The following is a 22093-nucleotide window of genomic DNA, read 5'->3' on the forward strand; positions in this document are numbered from 1 at the left end:
TGTAAATGTTTCAGAACTACATGTACTGTGCCTCTAATAGATTACATAGATGGGAATGATTATTCCATTGAACCACAGCAAGGTGGGGATGAAGATGGTTTTGCCCGAGGGGCCTGGGACTGGAGTTTACTGTGGAAACGTATCCCTCTAAGCCACAAGGAAAAGGCCAAAAGAAAACATAAAACTGAACCTTATCGGTAAAGATTATTACTTTTTTTTTCAATGTTGAATGTTTATCTAAGTACTTTTTTTTTCCTTCCCCATGAACTCATATAAATATGTGGGTCCATACGTACGTTTCCATTTGATCTTTGCTGCCATCATCAACACAATACAGAACCATTTGCACTGTGCCGCTTATAGATGTCATAAATGGCAACACATATGAAATTGTACCCCAAGGGGGTGGTGATGAAGATGGGTATGCCCGAGGAGCATGGGATTGGAGTATGCTCTGGAAACGGGTGCCTCTGACCCCTCAAGAGAAGAGACTGAGAAAGACAAAAACTGAACCGTATCGGTAATCACTAAATCACTTACATATTTTTCTTTTCTCCGGTTGCTGCTAACCTATTAACTTCTTGGCAAGCTAAACATTTGTTGTTAAACCTGTAGATGCTGTCTCAGATTCTGAAAGAGCTTCTTTCCTTCCACTCTTTTAGAGCTTTGAATTCACATTTGCTCCTTTGTAATTGCTTTTACCGTAAATGCAAGCTCCACTATTTAATTATACTCTTTCATTGGGGAAAACAAATAATGTGAAACGATAAGGTAAAAAAAGAAAACCTTTACTGTCCTGTCCTATTAGACTAGATAACAAATTTTGTTCTCTTGGTGACAATATCATTATATAAATTTAAAATACATAAATTACTTACAATCTAAGATTCTAATTTCCACTTTGATGCCTTAGTGTGATGATAACAATGAAAGACACTAGCAAGAGATTTGGGAAGTTCCCTCCTTTTGTTTTATATGCTAACTCTTAAATATTAATTTTGCTCTGGTTAAATCTGATGAATAAAAATGCATCACTTTAGAAGATGTTACATAGACTCCCTATGGCTTCATTCTCAGAAGAGTGCTTGATTAAAAGAAAACTCTGTTCCACAATCAGCTTTAGTCTCTTCTTGTGGTTCTTCAAGTAGAACAATTTATGCTACTCTCTTCTTTTTGATCTTTCAATTGGAACATTTTACTGTCTTTCAAAAAAGTGACCCCCAAATGAAATGTTTGCTAAATGTTAGTGCAGCTGTCTCCAAAGTGTGTCTGTTTTTATTTTTTGACCCTATGGTTCTGCTTTCAGTTTCTTTCTCCCTGTTATGCTGCTGATAAATGTTAGAACTTTGTTTTGGAAAGATGCTTCAATGTTGTGGAAATGCTAATGGGATTTGGGCATGTCATGATATCAAGATACTGAATGGCAAACATAAGGAAATTACAGAACTTTAAGCTTTTTTGGACATTCTCCAAATTTTCATTTGAAAATTTCTTACCCAAAATACTTCAGGAATCTGCTGCTTACCTCCTTAACCTAACAAATAATTCTAGGGGGAAAAAATAAAGGGTGCTGACTACATTTATGTTTCTGTTCATTCCACAGGCTGGTAAAGACCTTTTTAAAGCAAGCTATAAAACTTAAGAGTGGTTTCCCTTTAACTAACTCACAAATTTCCACATAGCCCACTAAAACCAAGTTTTCAATTCTGAAAACATAATACATATTCAAATATTATTTCAAAGTTTCCATGACTGGTATATTTGTTGCTCAGTTTAAGTTTTATTTAGGTGTTTCACATCTGGGATGATGGGACCAATGGGTTAAAGCATTTTCAAATCTGTACTCAGATGGATGGGAATATATCTAAAAGCCAAATGTGCACAGTTGTAGTGGAACAATTTTTAATGACAGTTAAAGTATAACCAAAAATGTGATAGTACTGTGTATTTAGTTAGTATATTTTAAGAAGAAAAGGCATAGAAAAACAATTTTCTCTTGATGTGGTTTTCTGTTAGTATGGAAATGTTATCTGATTCATTATCTACTCAACAAATATTGAGTGCTTACTATGTGCCAGCCACTGTACATTTTAACAGATATCTTCCCTCATGAAACTTAAAATATAGGAGAGAGATAGAAATTGAACAGATTACTACACACACACACACACACACACACACACAAAAATCTGAAACAGCAACTATGATAAGTAGTACGAAAAAAAAATCACAGGTATGCGGAACTTATGGAAAGGAAAACTTGATCCAGCTAGAGGCCCCAGAAAGGCCTCCCTGACAAAGTGTCATCGAGGCTGAGACTTTAAGGAGGAAGAACATTTAGGAGTATAAATAGCATGGTGAAGCCTCTGTGGCAAAGGCATGACCTAGCTAAGCTAAGAGCAGAGTGACAAAGAGCTGGTTAGAGGGAGCTGGGTGAGCCTAGGCAGTGGGGAGGAATCATACAGGCCCATGCAAAGGAGTCTGCTCTGGCTGCTGTGTGAATAGATTTGGATGGGGATAGAATAGAATAAAGGACACAAGTTCTGGAGATATGGCATAGTCCAAGCAGTGTTGGTGTGGTCTAGGGTGGTATCAATGAAGTTGGAAAGAAGTAGACAGATTCAAAATTTTCCAAGTCAAATCAATATTATTCAGTGATTGGTTTAGTATTAGGTGTGATGACGAAGAAGGTACCTAAAGGTATGAAGTTCCCTAAAACTTAAGAATTGTGATGCATTAATAATTAATTTTTCCTTGGGAGTGGAAGGGCATTTAGCAGTATGAAAATTATTCCACTTTCATTTCTTCCAATAGTAGGAGTGACTTGATCCTAAAAATATACCCAGTCCTTTTTCTCTTGCCTCAAAATGTACCTAATTTAAGATCCATTCAAGAAGGCCCAGAGATCACCCTTTTTCATTTTATACAGTAAATAGCAATGTGGAATTCTCCTGTGTAATTCCTACACTACATTTGCAAACTCTGAATGAACTGTGGCTGTTCTAGTGTGATTTACACTCTTATTTGGCAAGCCCTTGAGCTATAAAATTAAAAAATGACGGACTACTTCCATGGTGTATGGTTTCGTTCATCCCAGAATGACTCATAAATCATTGCAGGAGCAGTTAGCAAACCACGGCTGTGTGGCTCTGTGTTTCAGGAGTGAAAGAAATTTTTATTTTAACTAAAATGAAGCCTTAATTTTTAAATCAACAAAGAACCAAGGCGCCCTCTAATGGTAAAATGATACAATGCTCCAATTTGTGACAAACTAATTTGGTTTCAGAAATTTTGGTAAATTCGCTAAGGAATCAGGAACAAGTTATTTTTGAAGGATTTATAATTTCTTAATGTTTGGCCATCAGTTTTGTCTCTTCTGTGCATATTTAGACTGTATTCCAAAAATCTTGTTTTCTATTGGCAAAAGGATGTTGGGGGTTTGTCTTTAATGGTTATCTTGGTGTTTTTCTTTCTTAGGTCCCCAGCCATGGCTGGTGGATTATTTGCTATTGAACGAGAGTTCTTCTTTGAACTGGGTCTGTATGATCCAGGTCTCCAGATTTGGGGTGGTGAAAACTTTGAGATCTCATACAAGGTAATGTTTCATTTAAATGATGCAGTTTTCTACAGTTACTGACTTTTGTGATTTTTCAGATAAAACTAGTTTCTTTGAAAAAAAATCCATGTAATGCATTTCTCCAAATTATAAGGAATGACTTAACATACGTCTGGGGAAAAATAGCGCAAAATGCAAATTCTAAATTTATTTGTTAATAGAGCTTATTTCAAAATTGTGGCCAATAAGCTTCAGAAGTGGAAATAACCCCTTTCCTCACTTCCAGGATTTCTGTACACTGGAGCCATGTATGATAGTAGCTCTTTGGAGAATCTGCATATGTTAGGGCCATAGTTGACCATCCACTGACACAGTCACCCTTTATCACTGTAGGACATGATGAGCCAAGACAGAAGCAGATCCCCACAGTGACTGTGCATCCTCAGACTGACATTGGAACTGTCTTCCTGCAGCACCTCCCCTGTTGTTGAGGCAGTCCCTGAGCACTAATACCTTCCGCGCTCCAACCCCTACCTCAACACCCACTCCTATCCCCAATTTCCAAAAGAGAGAGAAAACTATATCACAGTTTGAGTTAAACAGGTATTCATTACCTCTTGTCTTAACTGTCCTGTGCTTTAGCACTGTGAGAAATAAGAGTAAACTGGTCCTTGTTCTCAAAGAATTTACAGCTAATTTTAATTTCTAATACATTAAAAGGAGGAATGGCATTCACTTGGTGTTATTCATAAATCACATTGTGCTGGAGGTAGAATTTGAGGCAGAACTAGAAAGATGCAAATGATATCAGAGAACTGAGCAGAGAACAAGCGAGGAGGGAAGAGGGAGACCTGAGCAGATAGATTGGGAGAAGGTACAAATGTATGGACACGAAGAGCACAGTCAGGAAACAGTGAAGGGCAGTTTGGCAGAAGCAGGCAGCATGAATAAAGACATGTAAGAAAATAAAGTGGGCAAGAGGTTAGGGCCATATTAAAGAGTCTTTAATGCTGAGTTAAGAGATTCTTACCTAACTTTATAAGCAATGGAGAACCATCAAAGATACTAAGCAAAGGAATAACATGACCCAAAGCTGCCCTTCATCCACAGTAATCTCTTGCTATAAATAAGGATAGAGTTAAGTAGAGAGAGAATGAAGGTGAAGATGTCAGTTAGGTTATTATAATAATCACCCTTGTAGGAAATATGTTAGCATTGAAAACACAGATGATATTAGGAATGAAGAATGTGCATTGTTTTGCAAGGTTATATTGAGGAAAAGTCTCTAAGGACTGCAAGCATACAGGAAGAGACCCCCTTAGCAGTTTTTTTTGTTATATTCCCATTGCCTTCCTTGTTATTATAAGTTTTTTAAATGATCAATTATTTTAGGATTTGTTCAGCTTATGAATTCTTTGTGGACATTGTATCGAATTTAGATTTAAGATTTATACTTAGAAGACAAATTTTTAATTATAATGCATCTTTGCATTATAAACAACATGTGTTGTCTCTTGATAGATATGGCAATGTGGCGGCAAATTATTGTTTGTCCCTTGTTCTCGTGTTGGACACATCTACCGTCTTGAGGGCTGGCAAGGAAATCCTCCACCCCTTTATGTTGGGTCTTCTCCAACTCTAAAGGTGAGTAAACGAGAGAAGGATAGGATAGGATAGGATAGAGAACTAACATTTACAGACCACATGCTATTATAGTCAATTAACAAATGTCATCCCATTAAATATGGGGTACACCTCTTAAACAATCATCCTGGTTCTCACCTTTAACTTAGGTTAGGCTTACTCTCATGAAATCTTATTATTCTGTAAGATTATTCACTGTACCCCATTCTTTTTTAATTGACAAGTAAAAAGTGTATATATTTATGCTGTAGAACTTAATGTTTTTACTCATAAACATTGTGCATTGAATAAATCAAGCTATTTAACGTTCATTACATAGCATATTTATCACTTTTTTGTGGTGAGAACACTTAAAATTGATTTTCATGTGTACAGTATATTGTTATCAACTACAGTAACCATAATATACAATAGATTTCTTGAACTTATTCCTCCTGTCAAACTGAAATTTTGTGTCTTTTGTCCAACATCTCCCCAATTTTTCTACCTACCTCAGACTTGATAGCCACTCTATTTCTATTTCAGCCTTGATAGCCACTCTATTTCACATTTTTTTACTCCACATAGAGTGAAATCATGCAGTATTTGTCTCTCTGTGCCTGGTTTATTTCACTTAATATAATGATCTCCATGTTGTTGCAGTTGACATGATTTCCTTAGTTTTAAAGGCTGAATATTCCATTGTATATGTCACACTTTCTTTATCCTTTTATCAGTTGATGGACACTTAGATTGATTTCATGTCTTGACTGTTATGAATAATTCTCAAATGAACACTAGGTACTACTCCTGATGTAAAACAGAAGTTAGCAACTGTGGTCCAGAGACCAAATATAACCCATTTATAAAGTTGTGTTGGAGTTCAGTCCCACTAATTTATTTACATATCATCTGACTACTTTCACCCTATACTAGCAGAATTGAGTAGTTGCCACAGAGATTATTTGGCCCACAGAGACAAAGATACTTACTATCTGACCCTTTATAGAGAAAATTTGCTGACGTATAGTACAGAAAATCAAGGGATAGAACGAGTAAATGTCATTTCATATATATAAATGCAAACATTCATTCTTTCTATATAAAACCTTAGAAGTTAAGACAACGTCAGCTTATTACTCAATCTGAGGAAGTAACATTACAACATCAACTTATTTTTTTTCATAGTTGCTTTTCCTTACCATTTTATTGCTTTATAATTGTTTTTCCTTAATTTGGGACTATGGTAAAATGATTCAGTTCTGATTGTTAAAAAAATAAAAATAAAACACATTTTTATCAGGGGCGGGAGTTGTGGCTCAGTGGTAGAGCACTTGCCTAGCATGTGTGAGGCACTGGGTTTGATTCTCAGCACCACATTTAATAAATGAATAAAACAAAGGTTCATCAATATCTAAAAAAATTTTTTAAATGTGTTTTATCAAACAGAGCTATTTTTTCATGATGGTTTCTAAAATGAGATTTTTCCCTATGCATACCAGTTGTGTGGTTCAACAGAAAGAGATTGTTCTGGGAGAAGGAGTACCAGTGCTCAGCCAAATTCTCAGGAATCCTCTGGGTTTCATTTTCTTCCTCTCTCGCCAGGAGAGAATACATTGACTTAAAATAAATGATCTTCAATTCAGGGATAGTATATTCTATGTACCTCAGTTTTTTGTTAAACATACGTGACATTTTTTATCTTGGCAAATGACATATTGGACTCATCAGCTCACTTGAATTCTTTGGTTAAATTAAATGCCAGGTTCTATAGAAATGAGGTTGTTATATGTTGATCATACTTCATGTATCTAAGATGGGCTATTTATTCCATTACAATTATTTTCAGTTTTCAAAATGATATTAATTTTCTTTTTCACAGAATTATGTTAGAGTGGTAGAGGTTTGGTGGGATGAGTATAAAGACTACTTCTATGCTAGTCGTCCTGAATCAAAGGCATTACCATATGGGGATATATCTGAGCTGAAAAAATTTCGAGAAGATCACAACTGCAAAAGCTTCAAATGGTTCATGGAAGAAATAGCTTATGACATCACCTCACACTACCCTTTGCCACCCAAAAATGTTGACTGGGGAGAAGTAAGTATCAACCAATATTCAGATCACAAAGTATGTGTATTTGGGGTCTGCATTTGGGAAAAAGGCAAAGAGAGATGAAAATGTGTGAGTTAAAGAAAAGAATTTGGAGGGGAAAGTTTGGCTAAAAACTGACTGGAAACATCTACCAGCTTACCAGTCAACACCCATAGCTACCCTGAGATGTCTCTTCCCAGCCTCTGCACGTGAGGCTGCCCTGCCTGGAACACTGTGCCTCTTCTTCTCCATCTCCTGCCACTTCCCTGTCCCTCACTTCAATTCCCTTTCTTGACTGTTATCTTATTTTTCCCAACTTAGAGATGATGAATACTGAGAATAATTTCTTATTCTTACCCACTTCATCAGAAAGGCTTAGCTCTGTGATCTTTCCATGGGTTCTCCCAACACCCAAAATTGCCTATCCCCCAGCCATTCTTAAGTACTTCAGGACTTCCACCCCCAGTGTGCTATAATAAACTAATGCAGGGACCCAGTATATAATGGGCACTTAAACAGTGCTTGTCAAATAAATTAATAATGATAATTAAAAGCTATTAAAATCAACCAAAGACATTAATGCTTGTTGTCATTTCTGTTTCTTCAGACTTGTCTTTTTAACCTCATTTCTGATTGTACTCACCCAAGTACCTTATACTGCTACCTCACAGTTACCTTAAAAGTATTGTGAACTTTCAAGTCTATGTGCCCATGCTTATTTATGCATTTGGCAAATATTGGTTGAGGGCCTACTGTGTGTCAGTCATTCTTCGAGACAGAAAACCAGACAAGCAAGGCCCTTCCCTTCAGGGAACTTGTGGATAGAGACACCAAAACAAAATAGGAAAACAAAAAACAAAGATAATTGAGAGAGGTGGTGAGAGCTACAAAAGGAAATAAACCTGGGAGGCTGTCAGGAGGAGTTGGGGGACAGGGTGAGGAAGGCCTTTCTGAGGAAGTACAATTAATCTTGAGATCTGAATGTTAAAAGAGCAAGCACATCAGAGAGCCAGGGGAGAGTGTTACAGGTAAAGAAAATGTTGAGTTCCAAGGTTCCAAGTCAGGAAATGCTTTGCATGTTTGGTAAGCAGAAAAGAGGAGATTAAATGAGACAGAAGTGGTAGGCATGTGAGAAGGAAGGCCTTCATCCCAAGAGTGGTGAGAAGCCAGGGAGGATTTTAAACAAAAAGCTAATATGATCTGATTCATAGTTTATTTTTAATCACCCTGCTTGGAAATGTAGAGTAGAAATAAGGGTGTCTATGAGGAAATTGAACTATTTTATTGGTAGTTCATTTCAATACCTCCTCCTACCACACCTCTCTCTCTCCTGTACTCTTATTTCATCTCTCCAGTTACAGCAAATTGTGTTTGACTCCCAAGTGAAGCATAAGCTTTTGGGAGTTCAGACCACATTTGGGCTATCTTTTAATCTCTCAGAATTTCTTCTCTGTGAGAGGAATGAATTGTACTAATCTTATCTAGTCTCATGGCTTTAGCACTATCATTCTGTTGATGATTCTCAGATATGCATCTTCAACTCAAATCTCTCTCCTAGGACCCAGACAAGTATATTCAACTGTGTACTTGATGTCTCCACTTGAATGTCTAGCAGACATTCCAAACTCAATATACTTAAAATTGAACTCCATCTCTCCTTCCCCACCCCATCTCTGCTGATTGATTGCTCAAGCCAAAAACTTTAAACTCTTCTTTGAATCCTCGTACACTTCACATCCAGTTCCAGAATGTGATCCTTTCTTAATTTGGTCTAAGTCACCATCATCTCTGACCAATACTAAATTTTTGGACCTCCTAGAGCCTGTTCTAAACTGCAAGAACTCAGGGTGAGCCTTTTGAAATGCAAGTCAAGTCCTGTCTCCCCTCTGTTGGAAAACAACATTCTCTCAGGCAAAGGCAACCAACCTCCTCATTGATGGCCAAGACCTGCACCTCTTGCCCTATTTCTCTCGCCTCACCTGCTCTGCGCTCTCCACTCCACTCCAGTCCCATTGGCCTTGCTGGTCCTCAGGCTTCCTCCAGACGTACTCCTGCCTTTGTTGTTCCCTCTGCCCACACTGCTTTCTTTTAAACATCTGCAGACTTGTCTTAACTTGTGTACCTCCTTCAAGTTTGTACACTTGTCACCCTCTCAGTGAGACTTACCATGTAGTACACCCCTCAGTTCGCTAGCCCTTTCCCCACTTAACTTGCTCTTCTTTTCTCTTTTTTTCCCCATGGCACTTATCTGTAATTAACATAATAATTTGACTATTATGGTGTTTTTGTTTGGTTTTGTTTTTGCATGTAGTCTCTTTCCTTCCCTAGAAATGTGAGTCTGTTTTATTCACTGGAGTAGCAAACCTTACAACATGCCTGACACACAATAGGTATTACTTACTATTTGATGAATGAGTAAATGCAAGAATAGATGAGTGAATGGATGAATGGATGGATAGCATTTTCTGTCCTCCTTTTACTATCTCATTTCTAAATTCATTTTCATTTCAACTCTCCCCATTCTGCCCTTTACACTTCACTTCTCAGCATTTCATGAACATTACAGGGTAAAACCCTGTCTATTCAAAAGATGTCTTTGTGACATGAAAGTAGAAGGGGGACTATTAGGGATGGACTGGGAGAGGGTCCCAGGAGAGTTTAAGAGGGTAACAGGGTAGATATGATTGAAGTATGTTATATGCATGTATGAAAATATCACAAAGAAACCCATTATTTTGTACAGTTGCACTAATAATTATAATAAAAAATACCTCCTGGGCAGTCTTCAGAGCTCCTCAGGCAGGGTGAGAGACTGCTTCCTCCAGATTCTCCCTACAGGCTGTTAGCCCTGTATCCCCTTACAGACTGTGAGGGTATGGAGGACCCTGACTTACACATCTTTGTATCTTCAAAAGCTCTTTCTTCATAGTACATAGTAAATATTTGCTGAATGAATCAATGTAACTTTTTATTCAAATACTATAGTGATGCATAATTGAGATAAATATATAGTATTTCCAAAAGTAGTTATTTTGATACAAAGTTCCATTCCAGAGATGGAAATCTGTGTTTGCTTTTCATCTATATTATCCATAGTTAGAGAAAAACCTCACTGCCTGGCCTCTGTGCCATGTTTGCCTAGAGACTCCTGGCCTGGAGACAACTAGGAAAAATAGTGCCCCAAGCTATCTGTGAGTTCTTACAAATCCACTTCTGCTCTAAATTCCTAGGGCCAGTGTCTGTTGCCACTGTGGTAAGGTAGCTTTATTCTCTTTGTTTCTCATTTGTGTGAATTGTTATGATTCTGAAATTGTACTTATGGTATCATTTTATTTTTTCCCCTGTGGTATTTTAAGGCCTGTACCCTTACTTGAGCTCATCCCAGTGTTGACTTCAAGATCAGAATTTCAAAGATGACTGGTTTGCTCAAAACAACTTAAAGACTGACAATGCCATAATAACCTGGCAATAGACACCCCAGATTTCCCTTGCAAATTGCAATATTTAACATGAAAATCTTTTACTCTGATATTAGGGCTTATTAAAGAACTAAAGCATTTCTTGCTTTTTGGTCCTTTGTTTATATTTTTAGATCAGAGGCTTTGAAACTGCTTACTGCATTGATAGCATGGGAAAAACAAATGGAGGTATTGTTGAACTTGGACCCTGCCACAGGATGGGAGGAAATCAGGTACATCACCTTCTTTGCATATACATTGGTCAGCATTGAGAGATGTTTATTGATCACAGAATTTAGTTTTGTTTTCAGTTTGATTTTTGTTTTCTCCTGTCCAAGGATCAAACCTAGGGTTTCATGCATACTAGGAGAACGCTCCACCACTGAGCTGCATCCCCAAGCCCAATATTTTTATTTTGATAAAATAAAACATTCTTTAAAGAATTGACAATGTTAAAACATTCACTTAAGTAAGGGAATAATAGCAGTCTTGGATATAACAAGCAGAATCTAGGAGTGATATCTATATGTAAGAGATTAAAATATTTTCTGAGTAGGTACTTGTCACTTCAATAAAGTAGAGTATTACTGACAGTAATGTATTTTACTAATATATTTTCTTACTACCTTATTTGGGTATTTTTCTTATGTCTTATTTAGATTATGAAATATTATCAGGTCTTTACAATTTTTCATTTTCTCACATAATAATACATAATAAGTATGTGTTAATGACCCATTCTGTATTTTAGAGGCTAAAGAACACAATTGTTTAAGTGTTTACAGAGATCTTCACCAACTTCAGCCTGCGGAATAACAGTTCCAAACACACAAAACTATAAAACAATAAGTTAGTTATTCAGCTTAATTATAGGAATTTAATTTCTTCCTTTCTTCCTTGCTTCCCTCCCTCTTCTCCCTTTCCTCCAATTCTTCCTCTTTTTTTCTTCTTTTTTTGTAAAGTGCATATGAGTAGGGAAGTTGCCTCTGTTATTTGTTTCCTTTTTTTTTTTTTTCTTCTTAATAGCTTTTCCGAATCAATGAAGCAAATCAGCTCATGCAATATGACCAGTGTTTGGCAAAAGGGCCTGATGGAACAAAAGTTATGATTATGCACTGTAATCTAAATGAATTTAAGGAATGGCAGTACTTCAAGGTATTGTTTCAACTCTTAAAATATTGTTTTATGCTGTTTGATTTTCAATAGCAACTAGCATGGAATTTAGATGAATAAATCTTAAAACCTACATACAAATTGACTTGCATTTTCCTCTCATTTAATCATTTGAACAGGTTCTTCTGAGTACTGGGTGAATTATTGTTTTATAATGAGGCATCACTTTTATTATCTGGTATAATATTGTCATATAATGAGGTCACAGTGATGTTCATGAAAACCTACTGCTAATTTCAGTAACTCAGGAAAATCAGTATTTTAGAAGTAATCCTCACCATTGTTCTAGGCTCAAAGTTGGGTTTTTAAAATCTAAATGAGTCATTCACTAAAGTAAAATGTATTAATACCATAAAAAATGTGTGGTTAGTATTTCATGTCATCCAGCAGGTGGAGATAGATACAAACAAGTAAAACTAGGATACTTGAGCCTTCTCTGCTTCCTTATCATTGTTTGCTAATTAAAAACAACAGGATAAATGTATCTATTTGCTTGTATTAAAGGTCGGATTTATTCACATGACATTTCTGGGACAGTTTTTCTGTTTCAGCTGTGTCTGTTTAATGCTCTAGGACAAGGTGAGGATCAAACATAAATTATGAATAATCAAAGTGAGTTATGGATTGTTTTCACAGTCTAGATTTGACTAAAATAAACCAATTTATTATGAAATAAAACATTTGGAATGCTTTTTCAAACTGAAAGAACATGGCAACACTCAACTTTACTCATCTAATATTTGTTATCATACCCCATCTGTCATGTAAGCACTTATTTGCTATGTAATAATAATATTATGACCCATCTTAATAATACCCAGTTATCATCTTTCATAGATAATTAACAAACGTGGTAAATATGTGTCAATTACTCTTTTCCCTTATAACAAGTTAAGAAAAAGAATAACAAACCATGAAGAACAGAGCATTTATTTTCATAAAGAAAAATGAATAGCAGTAAATGGTAGAGATCAGAGAGAACAATATTAGTATAATAGTAGAAGAAGCCTTGTAGACCAGAAATAACCATCAAAAAGTAATGGATAGGGGTAGGGAGTGTGGCTCAGTGGTAGAGCAGAGCCCTGGGCTCATTCCCCAAAACCATTAAAAAAAAAAAAGTGATGGATAAAAAATGGAATATATATTGTTTTAGGTATTTTAAAGGAGACTGAATTAAATGCACTTTTGTACATCAGACTCTGCTAAGTCTTCGTTAAATGTTCAATGACACAATAGATGGTCTGAGAGTTTGAAAAATAGCCACACACTATGCTATAATGTCAGAAAAGAAAAATTCAGTAATAAAAATAAGCCAAATGTCATCAGAGTGCAAAGGAGAGATTAATAGAAGTAATTATTTCTGACAATTTTCACAGAGGAAGTATTATTGCACCGGATCTGAAATATATAAAAAGCTTCCCATGGAAATCCAAGCGTGGTGGTACTTACCTGTAATCCTAGAGACTCAGAAAACTGAGGCAGTAGGATTCCAAATTTAAGGCGAGCCTCAGCTACTTAGTAAGACTAAGCAACTTAGTAAGACCCTCTCTCAAAATAAAAAAGTAGAAAGGTCTGGGGTTGTGGCTCAGTGATAAAGTGACCCTGGGTTCAATCCCCAAACCCCACTTCCCAAAAGAAAAAAGCTTCCCATGGAAGATAAATAAGAAAGGTAGATGTGCAGAGGAATGCCATCAAAATATATAGGAAATTCTGAGAATCTCATTTTGTTTGGTATCTGTAAATTATGCACTATCAGAAAGAACATTGAACTTCATTTTGTCAGTTTTGGAGAGTGATTGAGATTATTTGAGAAAGATAATAATAGGAAACAATGGATACTTTCAGGAAAATAATCCTGAAAAATACTGCAAGATATGAACTGATGGAGCAAGGTCAGCTCCAGCAGCAATTCTCAAACTTTCTGATCTCTGGACTTTCTTTACAATCTTCAAAATTATTGAAACTCCCTCTTAAACAGCTTTTGTTTAGGTAGATTATCACTAATAATATTTTCAGCATTAGAAATTAAATCTGAGAAATTGGTAAAATTTTTTGTTTAAAGTCATGTAAAATAAGACTAATCACCTTATTACATGGTAATATAAATACCATATTTTAAATGAAAAATATACACACTGCAAATAGAAGAATATTATAGTCTAGAGTTTTGTAAATCCCTTTAATGTCTGGTTTATAGAAGGCAGCTAGATTCATATTGCTTCTGTATTCAAATGAAATTTGTTAAGTTGACATACAAGAGGAAAATCCTGCCACACACACAAACTTGCAGTTTGAGAGAGAGGGATAATTTAATAATCTTTTCAGAAAATTGTGACTGTTCTTTGTTACTGCACTGCAATTCAATAATTGATAGTTAGAAAGTTATTGACAATGTAGAATCTGAAATCATATCACTGAAATTTTGTTGTGTTTTAAACATTAAAATCCATTAGTCTTCCTTACGTTCTTTTAAACAAGGGATTAATTTTATTTTCCCACAGGATTTTTATATATATATAAAGATACAACACATCACAACCTTGCAGTCTTCCAGCATGACCTGTTTCTACAAGAAGCATGCCAGACCATAAGACTTTGTAGCAGAGTCTTTAAGAGAATTCACTTGAGAAAAATAGAAAAGGCAGATCTCAGGGAAGCCTGGGCAAGCCCAAAGACTGAGCTGCATCCTGTACTCTAAACAGTCCTTATCTTTTCAGATCTTCCTATGTTTTCTTATTCACAACATTCCCACTGGAGTGTTCATACTCTTCCTCAGTGTCAGGCTGCCATCTTTCTGAAGCCTTCTGCAGTTTCAACTTTGCCCACAAGGAGCCAGCATCTTCAGTCTGGTCACATTAGCAAAGTGAGCATTGTTTAGGGTGCCCAAACACCTTATTCCATGGGCATGATGCCATTCACAAAGTGCCCCTGAAAGGCCTTGAGATTGAATCTTTTATCCATATGAGCTTTAAACATCATGCATTGCTCACTTAGAAATAATTTTTACTAAGTTACATAAATCTTTCAAATGTTAATACATTTTATTGTACAATGTCCAAAAATCACAAATATAACCACTACTGGTTTCATCAAAAAGGTCTTTTTGTGAAGCTGTCAGTTTCTCATGGTGATGGATAAAGGTTTTCCAAAACTCAAGTTTTGCTTGCAGACTCAAATTTTATCAATTACAACAGACACTGTCAGGTTTTTTTTTTTTTTTTCCTTCTTCCTTGAAGTGACAGGTTCACTTCAGTTTTGAGAAAATCTCTACCCATTACCCAAGTTTGAATAATCATAGTTTGTTGATGAATTATTCTTTCAAGTAACAGTGACATTTCATTAAAAAAAAAAAAAAACAACAGGTAGTTCATCCCTCACATCAGTTATACAAGTGCTTGTCCAGAAAATACCATTGTACTTCATTGTGTAGAAATATTTGATACATACTTCCCATTCCATCTCTTGGGGTAGTTTTGAACAATAGACGTAAGGTTCAAGATTTAATAAGATTAATAAGTGTTAACCACTTAACCAAAGCAATTCTTAAACAAAACCAAGATTGTTTTTTAAACTGTATATGGCAGTGAAGAATATGACTACTAGCATATTTGGGTGTCATTGCTTGATTTATGCTAAGGCTCCAGTGGTTTTACTCCATTGCTTTTATTCCAATGGTGTAAATGTCAATACATTGAAAAGGTAAATGAGTTCTTAGAATTCTGAAAATCGTTTTCACCTTATAGATCTAATCTTGGATAGTCTGCAGACCACACTTTGAGAAACACTGAGTTATAGTAAAACAACTTACAATGTATGATGAAAACTAATATAAGGTATAGTCAGTAGGGATGAGAAGGAAAAAATATAAACCAGAAACATTACAAATATCAGCTCTTGATAACTGGTATAACACAAACAAATGAAGAAAAGTGCAGTATTTCCTGAGGACTGGAAAATGGTATTGTCATTTTTGCCCAGAATAGGAACTCAAAGTAGTAGACTTAAGGGTAAAGATGATGAATTTAGGATTGTACACATTGAATTTGATGTACCAGCAATATGTTAAGACTTAACAGACAATAAAAGGACCTAGAAATCTGACAATCAAGAAAAATCCAAAGTTTGAGGTGTGGTAGGCTTGAAAGATTTCCTTATGAAAGCCAGATATTGACTGCTAATAGCAGGGCTATCAAAAGAGTCCAAATTTAAAACTAATTTTTCCTTATTGTGTTTTCCAGAACCTGCACAGATTTACTCACATACCTTCAGGAAAGTGCTTAGATCGCTCCGAGGTCCTACATCAAGTGTTCATCTCTAATTGTGACTCTAGTAAAATGACTCAAAAGTGGGAAATGAATAATATCCACAGTGTTTAGAAAGAATAAAAGAAACCAATAATCTACCTACTGACAAGTAAATTTATACAGGACTGAAAACCGCCTGAAACCTGCTGCAACAATTATTATTAACTCTGTACAGCTCCAAACCTGGAACCTCCTGATCAGTTTGAAGGACATCGATAAACTGTGATTTTACAATAACATTATCATCTGCAGTTACTGTTTACAAAACTGCTTTTACCTTAAACTTTGTAGATGTTTACATCTTTTTTGTTTTGTTTTAAGATGATGTTGGTAATTTGTGCCTTTAACTCTGTTTTGTGGGAACAGAGTTAAAAGCATGTCGTCTTCTTTGGGATTACACTCAGGGGTCTGAAAGGCAGTTTGATTTTTTTTTTTTTTTTAACACTTGAAAAAAGGTTGTAGTAACCAGACTTTCATATATAACTTGGTGATTATCAACCTCTTGTGTCTTTATTTAATTTTACATCTTTTTGAAGCACTGCCACAGGTTATTAGCCAAGGTGGCCTTCTTTCACAGTCATGCTGCTTTTTTGAAAGGTGAATTTCAACACATTTAGTGCCTCTTTCATTTCTCAGTATATTTTTCAAGACCTTTTGATGAAATTTATAGGATGGTAATGATGGAATGAATTGTCACCTGTATCAGGAATACTTAGACTTCTCAGAAATGAATTTGTGTGCTGCCATTTGCTATGAAGTTGAATGTTATGTGGCTTGAGTAAGAAATGATGATATGTAACATCTTAAGGCTTTAGTACATGGGGTTTGAAAATTGTGTGGCATTAACTCCCACCCAGACCTGCTGGCATTCTCAGTGCCATCTGTCCATGCCAACTCTTAGGGTAATAAAGGGATCTTCCAACTAGAGAAAAATTGTACTCCTACATTTAGGATTTACTTTTCCCTGGTACCTGTTGATACAGAAAGCTATAAATAAATCTAAGTTTTGAAACTTGGGCAGGGCGGGGGATACCCAAAATAATAAAACACTGCTATAATAAACACGTCAAAGGTTCATTCTGGCTGAGGTAAGAATTTCTAAGCCCTTTTTAGATTAAGCCTTATAAAACTCCTGTGCATTACATCCTAAGTTGTGTAACCTATGAAACCAAGAGTGAATTGATATTTCATTTATCTTCATCCAAATGAAATTCCCTATATATATTTTAAATTAAATTACTAAGAATACCACTCATTAACAATTGTGAACTACTTTCTGTTGAATCGGGTATTAATTCTCTTGTATTTCTTTATTTCTTTTTTAGTAAGTGTATTTTTATTAGCATTTTTCCAGTGAAAAGATTTGCTTAGGTTTAAACATTTATTAGGACAGTACCTACTAAAGGAGAACCAAATACTGCAAATAGTCTATTCAGTTTTGATGTCTAAATAAAGTCTTTTATTACCCAAAAGATTAAAATGCCTAGGTTGGGTGCTTAAAAAAATGTGATAAGGTGGAAAATGGCAAGTAAATTAAGCATTTTTGATCTGTAATCATGGTATCATTACAGTGAAAGGAATTAAAAAACTACTGCCATGGGGAAATATTTTTAAAGCCTAAAAAAGAAAAGAATCCTACATTTGTTTAAAAGAAAAGCCTACATAGTTGTTTCATCCAAACTTAGTTCTTAAATTTGGAGAGTAAAAGTTAAACATCCTAAACAGTTTTATTCAAAATTTTGAGTTTTCAGTTTGTATTTTGCTACTGATCTGTGCTCAGCCATTTTAATGTTCATCCATTTCTAGGGATATTTAAAAAGAAATACATTTGTATGCTTATATAATTGCAAAATCAACTATAAAAAAGAAACCGAGAGAATTGAATTGGTACTTTAATTACTTTTGTGTTGGCAAATAGGCCCCATTTTCCATGTTGAATAGATTATAACCTTGTTATCTATGCATAGGCCTAAGAAAGGTGGCACATGAACTGTGCATGTAATTTTATGGGTAAATTAAATGTTTTTTTTTTTTTTTTGTGCAATTCGTTAAAAGAAGATACTCTATGAACATGATTCTATATATTGAAATCAGAAACCTTACCAAACGTGAAAAACATCAGAAGCTGCTGCCATAATGACTATTTTCTACTGTAGGCTGCTTTGGAAATAATTCCCATATCCTTGCTTTGTAAGTTGATAATATCACTATGCATTTCTACACATTTTATAAATTTGATTTATGCAGATTTTGATACACTGTATGTTTCTGTAGAAATTGTACAAATATTCAAAATTTTATTAGGGTAAATTTGAGAAGCTTATGTATATCCTAATTCTGGGTTGCTTGTTTTTTAGGTGAGAAAAAAATAAAATATTGTATTTTAACCCATGGTGTTTTTCAGTATTTGTAATCATTTCTAAATCTACACATTTTAAAGAATTAGTTTAATTTACAAGATATACTGTTTATAGCTAAAATATTACAAACCATAGTTACTAGTTGACTTTGTGCTTGAGTGTTGAGTTAGAATTCTGCTGCATGTGCTTAGAATACTCAGTGCTTACCTGTCTATAGGAAGGAAGCAAATTTTTTTAAAAAAATTTTACGTATTACGAGTTTTATAATCATCCAAATGTTGCAAATATAAAGGTTTCTTTTTACAATTCTAGATACCTGTGAATGGCAATTTTTTAAGTCACCTATCCAATTATAAAGTATAATCCCAGTAACCTATATCTTTCTTGGTAATGTATTCTACTATATAATTGCCTATTGAAAGTGAAAGTGTCTTTAAATCAAAATTCTTTACAACCAAACAGATCAAGTGAGTAGAGAAAAGCAAAGAGAAGGGAAGCATACGAGAATGAAATTAGAAATAATCCATAGGACCGTGTGGTGCAAAACATGCCATCCCAAGAGAAAACATGGCTGCTAACAGATTCAAGTAAGTAGCTTTGTTGACTTGGGACCTTCCAACTCATTTGTCTGTTTGATGTCTTTCAATTCTTAGCTGCTGTAGGGATAGGCTAGGAAATTTGAAAAGTGACAGCACTAGACTGGAATAAATGGAGACTCACTTACTTCATAAGATAGTTTCTTATAGCAATCTAGGAATATATTTCGTTTCCAGGGAAAATGTAATTGGAAAAGAATTCACCTGTAATTCAATGTAATTCAAAAACATGTCAGCTACCTGACCTGAGCCAGATATTTAATAGTTTAGGAATATGAAAATCAGTCCATGTGAAAGCACTTTTTAAAAATTTAAAGCACTAAGAAAATTTATTCATTAGAATCAATCTGTGTGAAAATGGACAAAATTGGAATGGATTTTGAGAACCACTATCCCTGCAAGTGGAGAATAAAGAAAGGACTGTTTCTAAATTAGATTCAATAATTGCTCTACAATTCTCATTTTTAAGATTTTGAAATGCTCATAGTTGAGGTTAGTAGATTTCAACTTCTGAGTGAATTACACCTGGTTCAGTACATCTGAACAAAAGTGTGACAGAAGGCTCCTTAATTTTTACAATGGAATGACATTATAGTCTGCTCATCTGAATGGTAGTATAATATAGTTTAATAGGGTGGACTCCAAAGTATGACCGTTTGTATTCGAATCCCGTTCCACTACAAAATACTTGGGTGAGTTATTTAACAGTTTGCTTGTTTGTAAAATGAGGGAAATAATAGTGCCTATTTTAGAGGGCTGTTATTAGTATTAAATGAGTTCATATAAAGTTCCTGGAATACAGTCAAGGTAATATGTTAACTATTATTATCTGGTTTCAAAGTCTTAAAATCTGTCTTTAATCAGAATAAGAAGATGGCTACACTGCAAACCTCTAGAAAAGCTATGTGTGTATGCCTGTGTTTCAAAATCATATGTCATATATCATTACCCCTACTTTATAAGTGAAAATTAACCTCAAAAGTTAAAGAAACTGGAGGTAAGATGGTTTCCAAAAGAAATTACTGTCTCAGCCTCATGTCATTCACATGATAAGCAGAAAGTAGTTTTCAGTGGTCCAATTCAACTCTTAGATAGAACCAAGTGCCATCTTGAAAGTTGTCTTAAGATACTGTGCCCTTTAAATTATCTTTAAATGAAATTTGACTTGGGATTTTAATATGGGTAAATAAGATGGGCTCAGCAGTGCTCACAAGTAATCCCAACAACTCTGAAGTAAGTCTGAGGCAGGAAGTTCTTAAGTTCAAAGCCAGCCTCAACTCTGCTGCCTCAAAATAATAATCTTTTTTAAAGGTCCGAGAATGTAGCTCGGTGGCAAAGTACCCTGGGTTCAATCCTCAGTGCAAAAAAAAAAAAAAAAAAAAAATCTTTTTAAGTATGGGTAATCATACTCCAAATGAATTTAGATTAATTTAAGATTAAATCAAAACTTTTTTTTTGTACTGGGAATGGAATCTATTGAGCTACATCCCCAGTCCTTTTTACTTCTTTGAGGCAGGGTCTAAGTTGCTGAGGCTGGCCTTAAACTCGTTATTCGCTTGCTTTAACCTCTTGAGTCTTTAGGATTACAGGTGTGTGCCACCATGGTGGGCTCAAAACTAAATAGTAGAAAATAGCTATGACATAGTAATTGGTATTGACATTACCCTGGCTATTCTAAACAACTCTAAAACTGGACAAAATATATAGGGGCAACTGTTTTTAGGAATTGGTTTATAGAAAACTATTTTTAAAAAGGGAAATAGGATGAAACCCAGGTTCACTATGTCTAAGAGAACTTTCTCCACCATGGTATAACAAATGGATAATGGAGCTCAAGAATGATGATACTGCTGAGCTGAGCAGGAAAAGTGGGGGTTTGGGGTTGTTAAAGCTGATGGAATTTCTCAGGGAAGTTAGTGAAGATGAGTCCTTTTGTGTATTAGCTGACCTGTACAGGAATTTTATAGTGCTGCCATTTGTAATAGCAAAATAGTAATAATAACCTGAATACCCATTGAAAGGAGAATGGATGAATTATGGTAAAACAGAAACATTACGGTGATGAACATGAATGGACTAGATATAAACAGTCTTACTAATACTATGTTAAGTGAAAAAGGCAATTCCTCAAGTACTCCATTCAGCACTCTTTATAAATACTAAGTTACTAAAATTAAATATACAGTAAGTTGTATGTTTATACAAGAGGTTAAATAATTGTAAGTTCACAAATTTCATGTTGCGGTTAAGGACATAAATCCTGTACTTGATATGCCCAGAACCCTGTGGTAGGAATTTCTATTTGATGCTGAGAAAAACTCTTAAAGAACGTCTTCCATGGTTATTTTTCCTACCCACATTGACAGACAAGAATCTCAGAAGTGAATCCAATTACTCTATCATACATCTATACATAGTGTGTGTGTGTGCGCACACGTTTGTGTATACATACACACAGGTACAAAAAATGTGTGTGTATATATATATATACACACACACATAGGTATATTCATATATAGATGTCTGTAGATAGATGACCATCAATTGATTGATTTACTTGTTTGAGCTAAATAGTGGCTGTCCACTTTACCCTGGGCATTATATGTTTATAAATATGCATAGAACACTTTGTGACACTAGGGTATAGCAGTATAGAAATTTTTAATACATTTCTATAAAATAAAAATTTTATTTGCCCAAGAGTTTTCTTGTATGCTCCTTAGTTCACCACATACAAGCTTTTTCCTGGTCTAGGTTTTTATATTTCCTATGAGTAAATATCCTGTCTCTAAAAATGCCATCATCTCATGAGGAACTCTCATGAACTAATCCAAAAATGGCTTGCTTGAGTGTGTGCACAGCGTCCACACCAAACTTTGCACCCAGGGCTTTGGGTGCTAAGCAAGTGCTCTACCACTGATCTACACC

At 35.1% G+C, this 22093-nt stretch overlaps 1 protein-coding gene across 2 annotated transcripts in view; it reads left to right on the top strand.

The window, feature by feature from the left end:
• Galnt7 (polypeptide N-acetylgalactosaminyltransferase 7) overlaps positions 1-18560 on the top strand; it is a 127175-nt gene extending 108615 nt beyond the window's left edge. Inside the window, exons 6-12 of one of the 2 annotated variants that reach the window (XM_076852364.1) lie at positions 15-197; positions 3478-3595; positions 5078-5200; positions 7062-7280; positions 10867-10965; positions 11759-11887; positions 16144-18560. In XM_076852364.1, coding sequence (XP_076708479.1) covers positions 15-197; positions 3478-3595; positions 5078-5200; positions 7062-7280; positions 10867-10965; positions 11759-11887; positions 16144-16281 — 1009 coding nt within the window. In that variant the 3' untranslated portion in view covers positions 16282-18560. Of the gene's footprint in view, positions 1-14; positions 198-337; positions 521-3477; positions 3596-5077; positions 5201-7061; positions 7281-10866; positions 10966-11758; positions 11888-16143 lie in introns of both variants that reach the window. The other variant, XM_076852363.1, reaches the window with a different exon arrangement.
• The last annotated feature ends 3533 nt before the right edge of the window (positions 18561-22093 follow it).

The sequence above is a fragment of the Callospermophilus lateralis genome, chromosome 4 (genome assembly GCF_048772815.1).
Source record: "Callospermophilus lateralis isolate mCalLat2 chromosome 4, mCalLat2.hap1, whole genome shotgun sequence".
In the NCBI taxonomy this organism is placed as follows: domain Eukaryota; kingdom Metazoa; phylum Chordata; class Mammalia; order Rodentia; family Sciuridae; genus Callospermophilus; species Callospermophilus lateralis.